General features: G+C 44.7%; 1 protein-coding gene across 3 annotated transcripts in view; it reads left to right on the top strand.

The window, feature by feature from the left end:
* The window catches only part of GABPB1 (GA binding protein transcription factor subunit beta 1), a 72,873-nt gene that overhangs the window by 19,765 nt on the left and 29,978 nt on the right, over positions 1–23,130 (top strand). For all 3 annotated transcript variants that reach the window (XR_013215654.1, XM_077263669.1, XM_077263670.1), the window contains exon 3: positions 1,366–1,533. Coding sequence is in view for 2 of the 3 variants with exons in the window: in XM_077263669.1 (XP_077119784.1) it covers positions 1,366–1,533 (168 nt within the window). In the remaining variant the exon portion in view is untranslated. The remainder of the gene's footprint in view (positions 1–1,365; positions 1,534–23,130) is intronic.

The following is a 23,130-nucleotide window of genomic DNA, read 5'->3' as shown; positions in this document are numbered from 1 at the left end:
ACCCATTTGTATTGTTAGGGTAGCACCCCAGCGTGCGTTTCGCTTTTGGTTGTTTCCTCAGGGGGCGTGACTTAAGTCATAAGTGTTCCTCTATATATGTTCAGTTCCTCCGATCACATGATCGACAGGAACCATTCACGGTAGGTAAACACTGTCTGGCACCAAATCAATCCAGCTCCTCACCCAAGAACACAATCCCCACAGTGAAACATTGTGGTAGCAGCATCATGCTGTAGGGATGTTTTTCATCAGCAGGGAAATATAAAATAGTGTGAGTTAAGGGGAAGATGAATGGTGGGAAATACAGGGATAGTCTTGAGCAAAACTTGTTTTTCTGTCAGTGATTTGAGACAGGGATGGAGGTTCACCTTCCAAAAAGACAATGACCCAAAGCATACTGCTAAAGCAACACTCGAGTGGTTTAAGGGGAAATGTGTAAATGTTTTGGAGTGGTCTGGTCAAAGCCTAAGCATTAATCCAATTAAGAAAAACAGTGAAATTCCGGGTTGTGAGGTAGCAAAACACAAAAATGCCAAAGGGATGAATACTCTCAAGCCACTGTAGGTATCACTGCTGGGCAGCCATGTGATTAGATGGCAAAATGAAACAAGCAGGAGGGTAAACATAGACCTACGGAAAGCACCAGAGCCATATTGTGAAATGTTTAAACAATATTAAAAAATTTAAATAACAAGAATAATTTCTCTGACTTTACAAAGAAAAAGAAGCTCTCAAGACAATCCCTGCAACTGTTGGTATGATTTTTGTCAGGTTTATTATTCTGTATGTATTGTTATGGAAATTTGGTTTGGATAAATTTATCCCTGTGTGTTCTGCGGCCGTTCCCAATAAGAGTGAGTATTTTGAGCGCTCAAGAATGAGACTGCACAACATTGTGTCAATAACATTCCATCAATACTGACGATTTATTGTACATACGTAGTTTTATAATTGCGTATAGAAAGGAGTGGTTAGGGGTGGTTAGTTAATTACCATATTGTCTAGCTCCTCTGTTATTGGTTACCTAAATGTATATGGAATATTGTGATTAATGCACATATGAGTGCTGATTAAGCAACTAAAATGTAGCTCTGCATCTAGGACAAAGTTGAGACATCTGATCAGCACTTAATACATCTGGTGCTGTTCCGCTTTTGCATGGAAAACCCCCATACAGTCTGTCTGGCTTATATCAGTTTATGTCAGCCATTTTAAGCCATTGATTATAATGTATATATTAGCTGTGAGTATATGAGTATATATGATTATAGGGGAGTATACATGCAAGTGAGATCTACATGATAGAAATATATATATATCACACTATGCACGATCATAAGTCTTACCTGCTCTGTGTAATTGCAGCTTGGAACATCTCCACTCCATCTAGCAGCCCAGTATGGTCATTATTCTACAACGGAAGTGCTTCTTAGGGCCGGAGTAAGCAGAGATGCACGTACTAAAGTTGACCGAACTCCTTTGCACATGGCTGCTTCAGAAGGACATGCAAATATAGTAGAAGTGTTACTCAAGGTAAGAGACTCCAGGACGTATTCACTGTAGAAATAATCATATATTCTAAACATTCACTTATTTTTTTTCTTTCGTGTTAACCCTTAATGACAGAGTCAATTTGCAGCTTAATGACCGGGCCAATTTTTACAATTCTGACCACTGTCACTTTATGAGGTTATAACTCTGGGCCTCTTTAACGGATCCTGCTGATTCTGAGACAAATTGTACTTCATGTTCGTGGTAAAATTTCTTCAATATGACTTGTGTTTATTTAGAAAACCAAAAAGAAGAACCTTCACACAGAGACCAAAAATTAATGAAAAATGTACAAATGTTTATTAAAGAAAAACATACACAGGAATATATAAAATCATGGCAGAGACCACCAGTGCAGAAACAACGGTGGGACACACACGGGTCCAACCTCAATATAAGTATATACTCAGCAGTAATACAAGAATGACATGCAGCCTGAAATAGTGTGTATATATATATAATATATATATATACATATACATATATACATATATTTTATAAAAGAGCTACACGTGGAACATATAATTTAGATACAATAAAGTGCTAATGTGTGATAGTGCAACAAATGCTACTGTACATAATAAGCATCCACAGTCTGAAATAGTGTGTGTGTGTGTGTATATATATATATTTATAAAAGAGCTACACGTGGAACATATAATTAGATACCTAAGCATTTCCGTGCGAAACGCGCGTCGGGTGTGGTGGGTCCCCGGTTCATCCGCTCGGTAACTATACCTATACATTGCACTGCACATTTGTGCTAAGTATATACTTACAATATGTCTTTTTACTATTTACTTCAGTTTAAGCTGTTACCTTTTCTGAGTTCACTGTGGATGCTTATTATGTATAGTAGCATTTATTGCACTATCGCACATCAGCACTTTATTGTATCTAATTATATGTTCCACGTGTAGCTCTTTTATAAAGGATATGTGTATATATATACTATTTCAGACTGTGGATGCTTATTATGTACAGTAGCATTTGTTGCACTATCACACATTAGCACTTTATTGTATCTAAATTATATGTTCCACGTGTAGCTCTTTTATAAAATATATGTATATATATATATTATATATATACACACTATTTCAGGCTGCATGTCATTCTTGTATTACTGCTGAGTATATACTTATATTGAGGTTGGACCCGTGTGTGTCCCACCGTTGTTTCTGCACTGGTGGTCTCTGCCATGATTTTATATATTCCTGTGTATGTTTTTCTTTAATAAACATTTGTACATTTTTCATTAATTTTTGGTCTCTGTGTGAAGGTTCTTCTTTTTTGTTTTGTTATATATTACCCTTCATGACCCTGTAAGGGATATTATTTGGTGTTTTTTGTGTTTATTTATGAAAAAAACAGAAATATGGCAAAAAAATTTAAAATTTCACAATTTGCAAATTTTTTTTATGCTCTTAAATCAGAGAGATATGTTATAATAATAATTTTTATTTATATGGCGCCAACATATTCCGCAGCGCTTTACAACTTATAGAGGGGACTTGTACAGACAATAGACAATATGTTACACAATATAGTTAATAGATAACATTTCCCACATGTCTACTGTACATTAGCAGAATTTTAGAAATTTTTTTGTTAGGAAGTTATAAGGGTTAAAAGATGACCAGCGATTTCTCATTTTTACAACAAAATGTACAAAACCATTTTTTTAGGGATCACATCACATTTGAAGTCACTTTGAGGGGTGTACATGACGCAAAATACCCAAAAGTGACACCATTCTAAAAACTGCATGGCAGAGCTCGGAAGGGAAGGAGCGCCGTTTGACTTTTTCAATGTAGAATTGGCTGGAATTAAGATTGGACGCCATGTCGCGGTTGGAGAGCCCCTGATGTGTCTAAACAGTGGAAATCCCCCAATTCTAACTCCAGCACTAACCCCAACACACCCTTAACCATAACCCTAACCACAAACATAACCCTGACACACCCGTAACCCTAATCCCAACCGTAAACGTAATCCAAACCCTAACTTTAGCCCAACTCTAACCCTAATGGAAATATATATATATATATATATATATATATATATATATATATTTTTTTTTTTTTTTTTTTTTTTTTTTTTTTATTTCATTATTGTTCCCTAACTAAGGGGGTGATAAAGGGGTTTTTTTATTAACTTTTTTTTTTTTTTATTATCCTTTTTTTTGATCACTGTGAACCGATAGGAAAGATCTCCTATTGTTGCGCAGGTGCCTGTCATTTCTTATCAGAAGAAGATGCTGGCAGCCATGGGGGGGGGGGGGGGGAGATCCTATTTCTCTCCTCTGATGTTCAATCACATGAGAGGAGAGAAAAATTAAATGGCATATCGGACTTCCTTTTTTTTTTTTTGCGGTCCTCATTATACAGTTAATGATGCCGATCGCAACCCCAGGGTTGGTAAAAACCGACCCGGATCATGTTCACTGTGGTCTCGGCAGCCAAGACCCCGGAGAAATTCCGACTCTGGGGTGCGCTATACACTTTTTCCACGGCGCTGTAGTTTAAGTACCCTTAATTGTTGCCGTGAAAAGGTGTATCTGCGGTCGTTAAGGGGTTAATTGATTCTTTTGTGTGTGTGTTTTTGCAAATAAAGTTTGCATAGTGAGAGTTATAAACTGGCCTAAAAAGATTAATGCAAAACTATTATGAATGTAAATTTACAGATTTGATAATGCATACATTTGTTTGCCAAAAAATGTTACTCGGTGCAAGTCGGCAAAGATTTTTTTTTTTTTTAAGGGGATCTTCTCACAAATGAGATTTCTCCCCTGTCCATCATTGGGAAGGAAGAGGGTTCTCATTCTAAGGGTATGTTTCCACGTTCAGGAAACGCTGCGTAGAGCCGCAGCGTCAAACACGCAGCGTCCAGATGTTACAGCATAGTGGAGGGGATTTTATCAAATCCCGTCTCCACTATGCGTGGTAACACGCACCCGGTGGCCCTGCGATTCCGGACAGGCGGCGCGTCTTTTAAGATCGCAGCATGTCCGTGTACCTTGCGGCGACGCTGCCCGCCACAAGGTAAACCACAGGGCCCTATGTGTGGGGTGCGATGATGCCGGATGTGTGCAATGAACACATCCGGCATCATCGCGTCACAGAAGGGGGCGGAGCGGGTTTGCCGGCCATCCTGAAGGTGGACACGTACCCTAATTCTTTATTTCGTTCAGGATTTAATTAAACAGCTTGGTCAGGCATAATCTCTGCAACTCCATTCATGTCTGTGCGACTGATGATGGAGATGGCAGAAAGTGCTTGGCAACTCAGTCAGTTTAAATAATTTTCTATCCCCTTAATCTCCCACCATGCTCTGATATTTTCTTTATAGCATATGTATAGATCCTTAAAAAGAGTTTTTAGTGATGTACTTTAGTTCTACCAAGAGGATCCCCACTGAGAGAAAAAACTTGATTTGCATCCTCTCCCCAAAGATGGAAAGTCTTAGAACACGCACGTACGAAAACACAACGGTTACTATTAGCCTACTAAGAGCTCCTTTTCACTTGCGAGAAATACGTGTGAGTCTCGCAGGTTAAAACCAAGCTCTGGCACCGCCACTTGGGAGCGGAGCGTGCAGCTCCATGTATTGCTATGCAGCCGCACTCTCCGCTCTGGAATGCCAGCGCCAGAGCTTGGTTTTAACATGCGAGACTCGCACGTATTTCTCACAAGTGAAAAGGAGCCCTAAATGGGATAGTCACCACCACCAATCGGCTTTGAAAAAAGGAATACGAAAGGGCCAGTTTCTCTGCATCAGGAGAAACTGGTCCCAATCAAGTTATTTTGAAACAGAAGCAGCTGACTTGTAACAGAGATTCCAAGATAGGAGCTCTATCGCCATACTTCCATTCATTGATGTGCCTTGCTTAACTCCAAAGAAAATCAGAACACCAATAACAGTACGGTAATTGGAACCTTTGACAATTAAGCTGATAGTCTACCATACTCTCAAAAAATATTCGGGATTCCTTTTGGCATCAACCCCGAACATCACATATACAGTGGCATGTAAAAGTTTGGGCACCCCTAGTCAAAAGTACTGTTATTGTGAACAGTTAAGCAAGTTGAAGATTAACCCCTTGACCCCCAGAGCTATTTTCAGTTTTCGCTCCTTCTTCCCAGAGCCATAGCTTTTTATTTTTCCGTCAGTATGGCCATGTGAGGGCTTGTTTTTTGCGGGACGAGTTGTACTTTTGAACGACACCATTAGTTTTACCATGTCGTGTACTAGGAAATGGGAAAAACATTCCAAATGTGGTGAAATTGCAAAAAAAGTGCACTCCCACACTTGTTTTTTGTTTGTCGTTTTTACTAGGTTCGCTAAATGCTAAAACTGACCTGCCATTATGATTCTCCAGGTCATTACGAGTTCATAGACACCAAACATGTCTAGGTTCTTTTTTATCTACATGGTGAAAAAAAAATTCCAAACATTGTTAAAAAAAAAAAATTATTGCACCATTTTCCAATACCCGTAGCGTCTCCATTTTTCGTGATCTCGGGTTGGGTGAGGGCTTATTTTTTTTGCATGCCGAGCTGACGTTTTTAATGATACCACTTTTGTGCGGATACGTTCTTTTGATCGCACGTTATTGCATTTTAATGCAATTTCACGGTGACCAAAAAAACATAATTTTGGCTGTATGACTTTTTTCTCGATATGCCGGTTAGCGATTAGGTTAATCCTTTTTTTTTTTTATTGATCGGGCGATTCTGAACTCGACAATACCAAATATGTGTATGTTTGATCTTTTTTATTGTTTTATTTTGAATGGGGCAAAAGGGGGTTGATTTGAACTTTTAAAAATATTAATAAAAAAAATATAAAAACATTTTTTTTTTTTTTTACTTTTGGCATGTTTCAATAGTCTCCATGGGAGACTAGAAGCTGCCACAACCCTATCGGCTCTGCTACATAGAGGCGATGATCAGATTGCCTCTGTATAGCAGAATTGCTCACTTGCTATGAGCGCCGACCACTGGGTGGTGCTCACAGCAATCCGGCACTGACAACCATAGAGGTCTCCAGGAGACCTCCGATTGTCATGCAAACACACCGGTGACCCGCAATCACGTGACGCAGGTCATCAGTGTGCGTATTTCTGGTGCAGTTGCAGGAAGCGCTTGGTAAATGCTGCTGTCAGAGCTTGACAATGGCATTTAACTGGTTAATTGCTGAGGGTGGATTCCACCCGTGGCTATTGCGGGCACATGTCAGCTGTTCAAAACGGCTGACAGGTCCCGGGAAAGATGTGGGCTCACTGCCGAAGCCCACATCAAAGGGAGGGAGTCCGACGTCGGCATAAATGTGCGCCCGATGTTGGAAAGAGGTTAAATGATCTTTAAAAGGCCTAAAGTTAGAGATTGCACATTTCCTTTGTATTTTAGGGGAAAAAAAAAAAAGTTTTTTCATCTTTTAGATTTTAAAAATATCAAAAAGTAAAATAGGCCCATGCAAAAATTTGGTCACACTTGAAGATTTGTGCGTTCATATAACTTTGACCATGGTTTCAGACCTTAATGAGCCTGTTAGAGTTTTATGGCTTGTTCACTATCATCATTAGGAAAGTCATGTGATGCAAATTTCCCAGTTTTATAAAAACCCAGCCTCCTTTTCCCTTGTGCCAAAAAACAGCAGCCATGGGTTCTTCTAAGGGCTGTCCCACACGTCCAGATAATTCCGGTACCGGAATAAATCGGTACCGGAGTTATCCGTGTCCGTGTGCCTGGGAACTCACGTAGGCCATACGTGCGGCACACGTGTGCCGCCCGTATGGCGAGTGGGTACCACACGGAGCGTGTGGTACCCACGCGTGTGGTACTCTGCATCGTGCTGAAGCCGCGATTCATATGTTCCCTGCAGCAGCGTTTGCTGCAGAGAAAATATGAATAATAGTGTTTAAATAAAGATCTATGTGTCCCCCGCCCCCCCCACCCCCTGTGCGCCCCCCCCCCCCCCGCTGTTCAGAAAATACTCACCCGCTCCCTCGTTGGCTGTCGCTCCTTCCTGGTCTGGCCCCATCTTCTCCTGTATGCGGTCACGTGGGGCCGATCATTTACAGTCATGAATATGTGGCTCCACCTCCCATAGGGGCAGAGCCAACTATTCATGATTGTAAATGAGCGGCCCCACGTGACCGCATACAGTAGGAGGCGCGGGGCAGAGAGGAAGGAGTGACAGCCAACGTGGGAGTGGGTGAGTATTTTCTGAACAGCGGGGGGGCGCACAGGGGGTGGGAGGGCGGCGGACACATAGATCTTTATTTTAAACACTATTATTCATATTTTCTCTGCAGCAAGCGCTGCTGCAGGGAACATATGAATCGCGGCTTCAGCACCATGTGGGGGGGACAGCGCTTACTGTAGCGCTGTCTCCTGCACGCACACGGACCCCAGACGGACAACGTCCGTGTGCGGTCCGTGTTTTACACGGACCCATTGACTTTAATGGGTCCGTGTAATACGTGCGCTCCCACGAACACTGACATGTCTCCGTGTTTGGCACACGGAGACACGGTCCGCAAAAAATCAATGACATCTGAACAGATGCATTGATTTTTATGGGTCTACGTGTGTCAGTGTCTCCGGTACGTGAGGAAACTGTCACCTCACGTACCGGAGCCACTGACGTGTGAAACCGGCCTAAACGGCTACCTAGCACTCTGAAAATGGTGGAGGCCCACACAGCAGGAGGCGGCTATAAGAAGATAGCTAAGTGTTTTCAAGTTGCCATTTCCGCCATTTAAAATGTAATTAAGAGGAAGAAGACATTGTCACTGTCTTAAATGACAGCTGCTATCTAGATTCCTAATGATTTAATCAGCATGAAATTGAAATCCTGACTAGACGTTCTAATATCTGGATTTTTGGGTCGTTTGTGGTCCCTAGCATGATATGGGCTATTGATTATTGATACACACAGTTAAGTTCAAAATGCTGATATAATATATAACCTAACCTATTAATCACTATATATATATATATATATATATATATATATATATATATATATATATATATATATATATATATATATATATATATATATATATACTTGTACACTGTGTTCCAAATTATTATGCACAAAGAGTTTAGGAGTGGTAAGGTTAGAATTTTTTTGTTTGTCATTTAAACTCATTGATGGTGATGTGTGTCAGGGCTCTTTATATCACTGAAAGCAATTGCAGATACCTGTGCAAATTAGTTTGGCAGGTGTGTCCAAATAAAGGCAAGACTACTTAAGAAAGCTGTTCCACATTATTAAGCAGCCTACATTTTTTGCCAAAATGGGAAAGAAAAAGGATGTGTCGGCTGCTGAGAAGCAACAAATTGTGGAGTATTTAGGTCAAAGCATGACTACAATCAACATTGCCAAGACACTTCATTGTGATCATCGCACAATCAAGAAGTATGTAGCTGATTCCCAGCACACACGTGTGCGTGCTGATAAGGAAAATTTGAGGACTATTTCCAACAGGCAATTGCGTAAGGTTAAAGGAGCAGCTGCAAAAATGCCTTGTCATAGCAGCAGACAAGTTTTTGAAGCTGCTGGTGCCTCCAACGTCCCCAGAACAACAAGATGCAGGGTCCTTCAGAGGTTTGCAGCTGTGCGTAAGCCATCCTGTCGACCACCTCTATCCACTGCACACAAGCAGAAACGGCTCCAGTGGGCCAAACGATGCATGAAGACTGACTTCCAAACTGTTTTGTTCACCGATGAGTGCCGTGCAACGCTCGATGGTCCAGATGGATGGAGTGGAGGATGGCTGGTTGATGGACACCCCATGAAAACACGGCTAAGGCGCCAACAAGGAGGAGGTGGAGTAATGTTTTGGGCTGGAATCATGGGGAGAGAGATTGGCGGCCCCTTTATGATCCCTGAAGGGGTAAAGATGAACTCCATAATCTATGTGGAGTTTCTAAAACACTTCCTGCCATGGTTCAAGAGGAAGAACCGTGCTTTCTGCAGCAAGATCATTTTCATGCATGATAATGCACCGTCTCATGCTGCAAAAAACACATCTGCATCTCTGGCTGCTATGGGCATAAAAGAGGACAAACTTATGGTGTGGCCACCATCTTCCCCTGACCTCAACCCCATTGAGAACCTCTGGAGCATCATCAAAAGGAGTGTCTACGATGGCGGGAGGCAGTTCACATCTAAGCAACAGCTCTGGGAGGGTATTCTGTCCACATGCAAAACAATTGAAGCAGAAACCATCCAAAAACTGACATTCAATGGACAAGAGAGTTCAGAAGCTTCTTCCGAACAAGGGGTCCTATGTGCAAATGTAACATCACCTAGAATAAAGTTTTCACTTGAAAACTGTTTGATTTCATTTTGTAATAAGCTGATAATGCTTATAACTTCACAATTGACCATTTTTTTTGTTCAAAATAAAAAAAAAAAGGTTGAAAACTCTGCTGTGCATAATAATTTGGAACATGCATTTTGAGTGTTTAATTTTTTTTAAAAAGATACCGTTTTCATAGGCAGTTTGTTCCAAAACATTGCAATTATACTAGAATAGTAGATGACTGGAAAATAACAATGACTGCAATTCAGATAGGTAAATTAGAGAAAATATGAGGAAATATTATTTGCATAATAATTTGGAACACAGTGTATATATATATGTGTATATATGTATGTATGTATGCGTATGTGTATATATATATATATATATATATATATATATATATATATATATAATATACACACACTCACCGGCCACTTTATTAGGTACACCATGCTAGTAACGGGTTGGACCCCCCTTTGCCTTCAGAACTGCCTCAATTCTTCGTGGCATAGATTCAACAAGGTGCTGGAAGCATTCCTCAGAGATTTTGGTCCATATTGACATGATGGCATCACACAGTTGCCGCAGATTTGTCGGCTGCACATCCCAAAGATGCTCCATACAAGGCAGGATGGATCCATGCTTTCATGTTGTTTACGCCAAATTCTGACCCTACCATCCGAATGTCGCAGCAGAAATCGAGACTCATCAGACCAAGCAACGTTTTTCCAATCTTCTACTGTCCAATTTCGATGAGCTTGTACAAATTGTAGCCTCCGTTTCCTGTTCTTAGCTGAAAGGAGTGGTACCCGGTGTGGTCTTCTGCTGCTGTAGCCCATCTGCCTCAAAGTTCGACGCACTGTGCGTTCAGAGATGCTCTTAGGCCTACCTTGGTTGTAACGGGTGGCGATTTGAGTCACTGTTGCCTTTCTATCAGCTCGAACCAGTCTGCCCATTCTCCTCTGACCTCTGGCATCAACAAGGCATTTCCGCCCACAGAACTGCCGCTCACTGGATTTTTTTTCTTTTTCGGACCATTCTCTGTAAACCCTAGAGATGGTTGTGCGTGAAAATCCCAGTAGATCAGCAGTTTCTGAAATACTCAGACCAGCCCTTCTGGCACCAACAACCATGCCACGTTCAAAGGCACTCAAATCACCTTTCTTCCCCATACTGATGCTCGGTTTGAACTGCAGGAGATTGTCTTGACCATGTCTACATGCCTAAATGCACTGAGTTGCCGCCATGTGATTGGCTGATTAGAAATTAAGTGTTAACAAGAAGTTGGACAGGTGTACCTAATAAAGTGGCCGGTGAGTGTGTGTGTATGTGTATATATATATATATATATATATATATACACACTAGATGGTGGCCCGATTCTAACGCATCGGGTATTCTAGAATAGGTATGCGTAGTGTGTAGCACAGCCCACGCAGTACATTGCACAGCCCACGCAGTACATTGCACAGCCCACGCAGTACATTGCGCAGCCCACGCAGTACATTGCGCAGCCCACGCAGTACATTGCGCAGCCCACGCAGTACATTGCGCAGCCCACGCAGTACATTGCGCAGCCCACGCAGTACATTGCGAAGCCCACGCTGTATATTGCGCAGCCCACGTTGTATATTGCGCAGCCCACGTTGTATAGTCACGTAGTATATAGCACAGCCCATGTAGTATATTGCCCAGCCACGTAGTGTATATAACACAGCCGACTTAGTATATAGCACAGCCCACGTAGTATATAGCAATGTGGGCATCATATCCCTGTTAAAAAAAGAAATAAAAAATAGTTATATACCGTATATACTCGAGTATAAGCCGACCCGAGTATAAGCCGACCCCCCCCCCCCCCCCCAATTTTGCCACAAAAAACTGGGAAAACTTAATGACTCGAGTATAAGCCTAGGGTGGAAAATGCAGCAGCTACCGGTAAATTTCAAAAATAAAAATAGATACCAATAAAAGTAAAATTAATTGAGACATCAGTAGTTTAAGTGTTTTTAAATATCCATATTGAATCAGGAGCACCATATAATGCTCCATACAGTTCATGATGGGCCCCATAAGATGCTCCATATAAAAATATGCCCCATATAATGCTGCACAAATGCTGATTATGACCCCATAAGATGCTCCATACAGACATTTGCCCCGTATAATGCTCCACAAATGTGGATTATGGCCCCATAAGATGCTCCATACAGATATTTGCCCCCATATCATGCTGCACATGGCCCCATATAATGCTGCACATGGCCCCATACAGATGCCCCATACAGATATTTGCCCCCATATCATGCTGCACATGGCCCATACAGATGCCCCATATCATGCTGCACATGGCCACATAAGATGCCCCATACAGATATTTGCCCCCATATCATGCTGCACATGGGCACATAAGATGCCCCATACAGATATTTGCCCCCATGGGCACATAAGATGCCCCATACAGATATTTGCCCCATATGCTGTAGCTGCGATTAAAAAAATTACATACTCACCTCTCCGGCCCCCGGCACTTGCTAGAGTCACCTGCTCCCCGTTCCACCGCTGGGCGTCGCTGTGTCTTCCCATCCTCTGCAACGACGTTCAGGAAGAGGGCGGCGCGCACTAATCACGTCACCGTGCCCTCTGACCTGAGCGTCACTGGAAGACACAGCGGCGCCGACGGTGGAACGAGGACCAGGTGAATATCGCGCACTGCCCCCCGTCATACTCACCTGCTCCCGGCGAGGTCCCTTCACGTCTGTTTCCCGGCGCCGCATTTTCTTCCTGTAGTGAGCGGCACCGTTACCGCTCATTACAGTAATGAATATGCGGCTCCACCCCTATGGGAGGTGGAGCCGCATGTTCATTACTGTAATGAGCGGTACCATGTGACCGCTCAGTACAGGAAGAAACTGCAGCGCCGGGAAGCAGGGACCTGCAGGGACTGCGCCAGGATTAGGTGAGTATTATTAGACAGCCCCCGCTCCCCCTCCCCTGCCGACCCTGGGTATGACTCAAGTATAAGCCGACAGGGGCAATTTCAGCCCAAAAAAGTGGGCTGAAAATCTCGGCTTATACTCGAATATATACGGTACTCACCTTCCGGAGCTCCCGGATCCAAGCAAAGCGGTTACTGACGCTGCTCATACGCTCCGGTCTCAAGAGTGCATTGCGGTCTCGCGAGATGATGACGTAGCGATCTCGCGAGACCGCTACGTCAGCATCTCGCGAGATCGCAGCATGGACCGGTTACCGGAGCGTCGCGAGCGGGAAAGGCCTGTTGTCGATCCTGGGGCCGACGGACGGTGAGCATATAACAATTTTTTATTTTTTTTATTATTTTTAACATTAGATCGTTTTACTATTCATGTAGCATAGGCAGCATGAATAGTAAAAAGTTGGTCACACAGGGTTAATAGCAGCGGTAACGGAGTGCATTACACCGCGGCATAACGTTACCGCTGCCATTAACCCTGTGTGAGGGCAGACTGGAGGGGAGTACGGAGCGGGCACTGACTTCAGGGAGGAAGGAGCGGCCATTTTTCCGCCGGACTGTGCCCGTCGCTGATTGGTCGTGGCAAAACAGTCAGCGATTTGGATTCCATGACAGACAGAGGCTGCGACCAATGAATATCCATGACAGAAAGAAGGACAGACAGACGGAAGTGACCCTTAGACAATTATATACAGTCATGGCCAAAAGTATTGACACCCCTGCAATTCTGTCAGATAATACTCCGTTTCTTCCTGAAAATGATTGCAAACACAAATTATTTGGTATTATTATCTTCATTTAATTTGTCTTAAATGAAAAAACACAAAAGAGAATGAAGCAAAAAGCAAAACATTGATCATTTCACACAAAACTCCAAAAATGGGCCAGACAAAAGTATTGGCACCCTCAGCCTAATACTTGGTTGCACAACCTTTAGCCAAAATTACTGCGACCAACAGCTTCCGGTAACCATCAATGAGTTTCTTACAATGCTCTGCTGGAATTTTAGACCATTCTTCTTTGGCAAACTGCTTCAGGTCCCTGATATTTGAAGGGTGCCTTCTCCAAACTGCCATTTTTAGATCTCTCCACAGGTGTTCTATGGGATTCAGGTCTGGACTCATTGCTGGCCACCTTAGGAGACTCCAGTGCTTTCTCTCAGACCATTTTCTAGTGCTTTTTGAAGTGTGTTTTTGGGTCATTGTCCTGCTGGATGACCCATGACCTCTGAGGGAGACCCAGCTTTCTCACACTGGGCTCTACATTATGCTGCAAAATTTGTTGGTAGTCTTCAGACTTCATAATGCCACACGGTCAAGCAGTCCAGTGCCAGAGGCAGCAAAGCAACCCCAAAACATCAGGGAACCTCCGCCATGTATGACTGTAGGGACCGTGTTCTTTTCTTTGAATGCCTCTTTTTTTCTCCTGTAAACTCTATGTTGATGCCTTTGCCCAAAAAGCTCTACTTTTGTCTCATCTGACCAGAGAACATTCTTCCAAAACGTTTTAGGCTTTTTCAGGTACCGTATATACTCGAGTATAAGCCGAGATTTTCAGCCCAAATTTTTGGGCTGAAAGTGCCCCTCTCGGCTTATACTCGAGTCATGATCGGCGGTGGGGTCGGCGGGTGAGGGGGAGAGAGGACTGTCGCATACTCACCTAGTCCCGGCGCTCCTGGCGCTCCCCCTGCCTGTCCCACGGTCTTCGGTGCCGCAGCTCTTCCCCTGTTCAGCGGTCACGTGGGACCGCTCATTAAAGTTATGAATATGGACTCCACTCCCATAGGGGTGGAGCCGCATATTCATTCCTCTAATCAGCGGTAACGGTGACCGCTGACAGAGGAAGAGGCTGCGGCACCCGGAGACCAGTTGTCCGGGATAAGGAGCCAGGGACGCCGGGAGCAGGTGAGTATTACATAGTTACCTGTCCCCGTTCCACACGCCGGGCGCGGCTCCGTCTTCCCGTCCTCTTGCTCTGACTGTTCAGGTCAGAGGGCGCGATGACGCACTAATCTGCGCGCCGCCCTCTGCCTGAACAGTCAGTGCAGAGAGACGCCGAGACGGGACGCTGAGGAGCTGCAAGCAAGAGAGGTGAGTATGTGTTTTGGTTTTTTTTTATTGCAGCAGCAGCATTATAGATGGGGCACAGCTTTCTATGGCACATCTATGGGGCAACAATGAACGGTGCAGAGCATTCTATATGGCACAGCTTTCTATGGCACATCTATGGGGCAACAATGAACGGTGCAGAGCATTGTATATGGGGCACAGCTTTCTATGGCACATCTATGGGGCAACAATGAACGGTGCAGAGCATTGTATATGGGGCACAGCTTTCTATGGCACATCTATGGGGCAACAATGAACGGTGCAGAGCATTGTATATGGGGCACAGCTTTCTATGGCACATCTATGGGGCAACAATGAACGGTGCAGAGCATTGTATATGGGGCACAGCTTTCTATGGCACATCTATGGGGCCATAATGAATGGTGCAGAGCATTGTATATGGCACAGCTTTATATGGAGCATCTATGGGGCCATAATGAACGGTATGGAGCATCTATTTTTATTTTTGAAATTCACCGGTAGCTGCTGCATTTTCCACCCTAGGCTTATACTCGAGTCAATAAGTTTTCCCAGTTTTTTGTGGCAAAATTAGGGGGGTCGGCTTATACTCGGGTCGGCTTATACTCGAGTATATACGGGTAAGTTTTGGCAAACTCCAGCCTGGTTTTTTATGTCTCGGGGTAAGAAGTGGGGTCTTCCTGGGTCTCCTACCATACAGTCCCTTTTCATTCAGACGCCGACGGATAGTACTGGTTGACACTGTTGTACCCTCAGACTGCAGGGCTGCTTGAACTTGTTTGGATGTTAGTCGAGGTTCTTTATCCAACATCCGCACAATCTTGCGTTGAAATCTCTTGTCAATTTTTCTTTTCCGTCCACATCTAGGGAGGTTAGCCACAGTGCCATGGGCTTTAAACTTCTTGATGACACTGCGCACGGTAGACACAGGAACATTCAGGTCTTTGGAGATGGACTTGTAGCCTTGAGATTGCTCATGCTTCCTCACAATTTGGTTTCTCAAGTCCTCAGACAGTTCTTTGGTCTTCTTTCATTTCTCCATGCTCAATGTGGTACACACAAGGACACAGGACAGAGGTTGAGTCCACTTTAATCCATGTCAACTGGCTGCAAGTGTGATTTAGTTATTGCCAACACCTGTTAGGTGCCACAGGTAAGTTACAGGTGCTGTTAATTACACAAATTAGAGAAGAATCACATGATTTTTCCAACAGTGCCAATACTTTTGTCCACCCCCTTTTTTTATGTTTGGTGTGGAATTATATCCAATTTGGCTTTAGGACAATTGTTTTTGTGTTTTTTCATGTGACAAATAAAATGAAGATAATAATACCAAATAATTTGTGTTTGCAATCATTTTCAGGAAGAAAATGAGTATTATCTGACAGAATTGCAGGGGTGTCAATACTTTTGGCCATGACTGTAGTAGATATATATATCTACTATATAATTGTCTAAGGGTCACTTCCTTCTGTCTGTCACGGATATTCATTGGTCGCGGCCTCTGTCTGTCATGGAAATCCAAGTCGCTGATTGGTCACGGCAAAACGGTCAGAGATGGGCACAGTCCGGCGGCAAAATGGCCACGCCTTCCTCCCCGCAGTCAGTGCCCGCTCCATACTCCCCTCCAGTCAGCGCTCACACAGGGTTAATGGCAGCGGTAACTGACCGCGTTATGTCGCGGTGTAACGCACTTTGTTTACCGCTGCTATTAACCGTGTGTGACCAACTTTTAACTATTGATGCTGCCTATGCGCATCAATAGTTAAAAGATCTAATGTTAAAAATAATAAAAAAAATAAAAAATCGTTATATAGTCACTGTCCGTCGGCCCTCTGATCAGGAACAGGCCTTCCTCGCGACGCTCCAGTAACCGCTCCATGCATTGCGGTCTCGCAAGATGATGACGTAGCGGTATCGCGAGACCGCTACGTCATCATTTCGCAAGACCGCAATGCACTCTTGGGACCGGAACGCGCGAGGAGTGTCGGTAACCGCTTCGCTTGGATCCGGGGCCAACGGAAGGTGAGTAACTATTTTTTATTTTTATAACTTTTTTTTTTTTTAACAGGGATATGATGCCCACATTGCTATATACTGTGTGGGCTGTGCAGTATAATACTTGGGCTGTGCAGTATAATACGTGGGCTGTGCAGTATAATACGTGGGCTGTGCAGTATAATACGTGGGCTGTGCAATGTACTACGTGGGCTGTGCAATGTACTACGTGGGCTGTGCAATATACTACGTGGGCTGTGCAATATACTACGTGGGCTGTGCAATATACTACGTGGGCTGTGCAATATACTACGTGGGCTGTGCTATATACTCCGTGGGCTGTGCTATATACTCCGTGGGCTGTGCTATATGCTACGTGGCTGTGCTATATACTCCGTGGGCTGTGCTATATACTCCGTGGGCTGTGCTATATACTCCGTGGGCTGTGCTATATACTCCGTGGGCTGTGCTATATACTCCGTGGGCTGTGCTATATACTCCGTGGGCTGTGCTATATACTCCGTGGGCTGTGCTATATACTCCGTGGGCTGTGCTATATACTCCGTGGGCTGTGCTATATACTCGGTGGGCTGTGCTATATACTCGGTGGGCTGTGCTATATACTCGGTGGGCTGTGCTATATACTCGGTGGGCTGTGCTATATACTCCGTGGCTGTGCTATTTACTACGTGGGGTGTTATATACTACATGGCCGGCCGCGAACAATCAGCGACAGGCGCAGTCCGGCCTGTGTATTCAATGTATTATTCTAAAAATCTTCATAAATAAAATAAATAAACTACATACATATTCTAGAATACCCGATGCGTTAGAATTAGGCCACCATCTAGTATATATATATATATATATATATATATGTATATGTATATGTATATAATATACCTGTTTTATATTATATATCTATTTATGATACTATGAGATTGCAGTAACAAATGGTTATATTCTAGGTACTGGGAGAGAAATTTAGATTAGCGATATACTTTATATATATATCTCTCTATCTATCTATCTTTCTCTTTTAAATCAAATGCTAACCCCTTAATCCCATATGACGTACTATCCCATCAAGGTGACCTGGGACTTAATTCCCAGTGACGGGATAGTACGTCATAGCCGATGGGCCGCGCTCACGGGGGGAGTGCGGCCAGGTGTCAGCTGCCTATTGCTCAGCTGACATCCGGCACTATGTGCCAGGAGCGGTCACGGACCGCCCCCGGCATATTAACCCCCGGCACACTGCGATCAAACATGATCGCAGTGTTTCGGCGGTACAGGGAAGCATCGCGCAGGGAAGGGGCTCCCTGAGTGCTTCCCTGAGACCCCCGGAGCAACGCGATGTGATCGCATTGCTGTGAGGGTCTCTTACCTCCTATCCCTGCAGGCCCCGGATCCAAAATGGCCGCGGGGCTGCATCTGGGTCCTGCAGGGATTACTTCCAGGTCCGGAGCAGGTGCTGGTAAGCCTGCAGCAATGAAAGCAAGATCGCCGATCTGACAGAGTGCTGTGCAAACTGTCAGATCGGCGATCTGTGATGTCCCCCCCGGGACAACACATATTTAGTATCGCCGCGTCCGTAACGACCCAACCTATAAAACTGTCCCACTAGTTAACCCCTTCAGTGAACACCGTAAGAAAAAAAAAAAAAAACGAGCCAAAAAACAAAGCTTTATTATCATACCGCTGAACAAAAAGTGGAATAACACGTGATCAAAAAGATGGATATAAATAACCATGGTACCGCTGAAAACGTCATCTTTTCCCGCAAAAAAAACGAGCCGCCATACAGCATCATAAGCAAAAAAATAAAAAGTTATAGTCCTCAGAATAAAGCGATGCCAAAATAATTATTTTTTCTATAAAATAGCTTTTATCGTATAAAAGTGCAGCGCCCCAGAGTCCTGGTCGTTGCAGTACTGATGCTCCGCAGCTAAGGGGGCTATGGTACGTCTGATGGCACTGGAGGAGTTCACCTGACCAGGTATCACAGACACCAATACACTTCACAGTCTGGCCTCCAGGGGGAGCTAAGGGTGCTATGTATTAGGCCACTCCTCACAATCTGGTAAAACTGGGGGTTGGATAGGAAGTTAGGGAGAAGCTGACTGGGTTGGAACCAGGCAACATCCTGTGGCAGAGGCTGTTGCAGGGGAAGATTCAGGGGGGTCCCTGTCAGGGGTGGGATCCTGACAGAGGCCTAGCGAACTGAGAGAACGTTACGGGACCGCGCCTGCACCTGATCGCGGCGGTGCCCTAAGAAAGGACAAGAAGCGAGGTTTATTGTGCTGAGTGAGAAACGAGATCAGCGCAACAAGGAGAAACAGCAGTAGGAGTCGTGCTGTAAGACGAGGCAACATCCTACTGAGGCGTGCAGCCGGTGGCCGGAACGCCGAGGAAGTATATAGCTCCAGGTCTAACTTCAAACCTACGGCAGGACAGTCAGTTATAGGCGGGCTGTCTCACCCAAATCACCTAAGAAGACATAGGGGGCAACAACAGGAGAGGGGCGACACTAGGGTCCAGGAAGAGCTCTGAGCCTACCCATCATACGAGTGCGTCCTAGCCATATCATCTGGGGGACGAAGAAGAACATCATAATCGAGTTGTGAGGGAACCTCAGAAACAGACACAACAGTTGTGGGGACTATCCCGTAAGCACAGCAGGGGAGGACCACAACACACAAGCGCTAGAAGGTAGGCACAGATTTCCACCTGCAAAGGGAACTCTGGAGGTGCCATCGGACCGGCCGGACTCCCGCAGCCCGGTTAACCGTATTCCGGACCGAGGATCCTGATGCCTTCAGTAAAGAGGTAAAGAGACTGCAACCTGGTGTCCTCGTTATTTACTGCGACCTGCACCGCACCACTACAGCATCACCACCCACACCTTTCATTGGGCGCCCCTCAGCAGGGTCACAGACCGGGTCTAGCCACCGTGACAACCCCAGAGCAGAGACTCAGAGGCCCGGTACCGGGTACCCCTCGGCCCTGCGGCAGTGGGGGCGCTCCAAAAGCGCCAAAACATAAAAAAATGATATAAATGAGATATCGCTGTAATCGTACTGACCCGACGAATAAAACTGCTTTATCAATTTTACCAAACGTGGAACGGTATAAACGCCTCCCCCAAAAGAAATTCATGAATAGCTGGTTTTTTGGTCATTCTGCCTCACAAAAATCGGAATAAAAAGCGATCAAAAAATGTCATGTGCCCGAAAATGTTACCAATAAAAACGTCAACTCGTCCCGCAAAAAACAAGACCTCACGTGACTGTGGACCAAAATATGGAAAAATTATAGGTCTCAAAATGTGGAGACGCAACAACTTTTTTGCTGTAAAAAGCGTCTTTTAGTGTGTGACAGCTGCCAATCATAAAAATCCGATATAAAAAAAGCTATAAAAGTAAATCAAACACCCCTTCATCACCCCCTTAGTTAGGGAAAAATAATAAAATTAAAAAAATGTATTTATTTCCATTTTCCCATTAGGGCTAGGGTTATGGTTGGGGCTAGGGTTAGAGCTAGGGTTAGGGTTGGGGCTAAAGTTAGGGTTAGGGTTGGTGCTAAAGTTAGGGTTGCCTGTTATGGACCTGGTGGTTAGGAGCACCCGGAATGACCTGATGAGTAAACTTGTAATCGGAACAAGCTCTGGGAAAGTGGGAACTCTGCTGACCGCAAACCCTACTCCTATCACACAAACTAGAAATAGCCGTGGAGCGTACCTAACTCTCCCTAGACGCCTCTTCACAGCCTAAGAGCTAACTACCCCTAAAGATAGACATAGAAGCCTAACCTTGCCTCAGAGAAATTCCCCAAAGGTAAAGGCAGCCCCCCACATATATTGACTGTGAGTTAAGAGGAAAGTCACAAACACAGGAATGAAACAGGTTTTAGCAAAGGAGGCCAGACTTCACTAAAATAGTCAGAGGATAGCAAAGGGAACTTATGCGGTCAGCACAAAAGACTACAAAAAACCACGCAGAGTAAGCAAAAAGACTCCCCACACCGACTCACGGTGTGGAGGTGCCACTCTGCACCCCAGAGCTTCCAACTAGCAAGGGAATATCATGATAGCAAGCTGGACTGGAAATTAGCAGTACTAAGAAATATATTCAGGAAGCAGTAACAACAAATGAACTAGCAAAGACTTAGCTTCTGCTGGAGTAGACAGGTCCTCAGAAGTCCAAGAGAGATCTGAACCAATACTGAAACATTGACAGCTGGCATCAAGTAACGATCTGAGTGGAGTTAAATAGAGAAGCCAGCAAGCAATAAACGAGAGCAGCTGACAAAGCCAACCTCAGTGACCAGCAGTTCCGCTCAAAGCCACCAGAGGGAGCCCAAGAGCAGAACTAACCAAAGTACCATTCATGACCACAGGAGGGAGTCCGAGAACGGAATTCACAACAGTACCCCCCCCCTTGAGGAGGGGTCACCGAACCCTCACCAGGGCCCCCAGGCCGATCAGGACGAGCCTAATGAAAGGCACGAACTAAATCGGCAGCGTGGACATCGGAGGCAACAACCCAGGAATTATCCTCCTGACCATAGCCCTTCCACTTAACCAGGTACTGAAGCTTCCGTCTCGAAATACGAGAATCCAAAATTTTTTCCACCACATACTCCAACTCCCCCTCAACCAACACCGGAGCAGGAGGATCAACAGAGGGAACCATAGGCGCCACGTACCTCCGCAACAACGACCTATGGAACACATTATGGATGGCAAAAGAAGCTGGAAGGACCAAACGAAATGACACAGGGTTGAGAATTTCAGAAATCTTATAAGGACCAATGAAACGAGGCTTAAACTTAGGAGAAGAAACCTTCATAGGAACATAACGAGAAGACAACCAAACCAAATCCCCAACACGAAGTCGGGGACCAACACAACGACGGCGGTTAGCGAAACGTTGAGCCTTCTCCTGGGACAACGTCAGATTGTCCACTACGTGAGTCCAAATTTGCTGCAACCTGTCCACCACAGAATCCACACCAGGACAGTCAGAAGGCTCAACCTGCCCCGAAGAAAAACGAGGATGAAAACCAGAATTGCAAAAAAAAAAAAGGCGAAACCAAAGTAGCCGAACTAGCCCGATTATTAAGGGCGAACTCAGCCAATGGCAAGAAGGTCACCCAATCATCCTGATCAGCAGAAACAAAGCATCTCAGATAGGTTTCCAAAGTCTGGTTGGTTCGTTCGGTTTGGCCATTTGTTTGAGGATGGAAAGCCGAAGAAAAAGACAAATCAATGCCCATCTTAGCACAAAAGGACCGCCAACACCTAGAGACAAACTGGGAACCTCTGTCCGACACAATGTTCTCCGGAATGCCATGCAAACGAACCACATGTTGAAAAAACAATGGCACCAAATCAGAGGAAGAAGGTAATTTAGGCAAGGGTACCAAATGGACCATCTTAGAAAAGCGATCACAAACCACCCAGATGACAGACATTCTTTGAGAGACAGGAAGATCTGAAATAAAATCCATGGAAACATGCGTCCAAGGCCTCTTCGGGACTGGCAAGGGCAAAAGCAACCCACTGGCACGAGAACAGCAGGGCTTAGCCCGAGCACAAGTCCCACAGGACTGCACAAAAGAACGCACATCCCGTGACAAGGAAGGCCACCAAAATGACCTAGCCACCAAATCTCTGGTCCCAAAAATCCCAGGATGACCAGCCAACACTGAGCAATGAACCTCAGAAATAACTCTGCTAGTCCATCTATCAGGGACAAACAGTTTCTCTGCTGGACAACGGTCAGGTCTATCAGCCTGAATCTCCTGCAGCACCCGCCGCAAATCAGGGGAGATGGCAGACAGAATTACCCCCTCTTTGAGGATACCAGCCGGCTCAGAGACTCCCGGAGAATCAGGCACAAAACTCCTAGAAAGGGCATCCGCCTTCACATTCTTAGAACCTGGAAGGTATGAGACCACAAAATCGAAACGGGAGAAAAACAGCGACCATCGAGCCTGTCTAGGATTCAACCGCTTGGCAGACTCGAGATAAGTCAGATTTTTGTGATCTGTCAAGACCACCACGCGGTGCTTGGCTCCCTCAAGCCAATGTCGCCACTCCTCGAATGCCCACTTCATAGCCAGCAGCTCCCGATTGCCAACATCATAATTACACTCAGCAGGCGAAAACTTTC

Source organism: Ranitomeya variabilis, chromosome 5 (assembly GCF_051348905.1).
Source record: "Ranitomeya variabilis isolate aRanVar5 chromosome 5, aRanVar5.hap1, whole genome shotgun sequence".
Taxonomy (NCBI): domain Eukaryota; kingdom Metazoa; phylum Chordata; class Amphibia; order Anura; family Dendrobatidae; genus Ranitomeya; species Ranitomeya variabilis.
The sequence above is the reverse complement of the archived record's forward strand: the minus strand, read 5'-3'. Positions and strand labels throughout refer to the sequence as shown.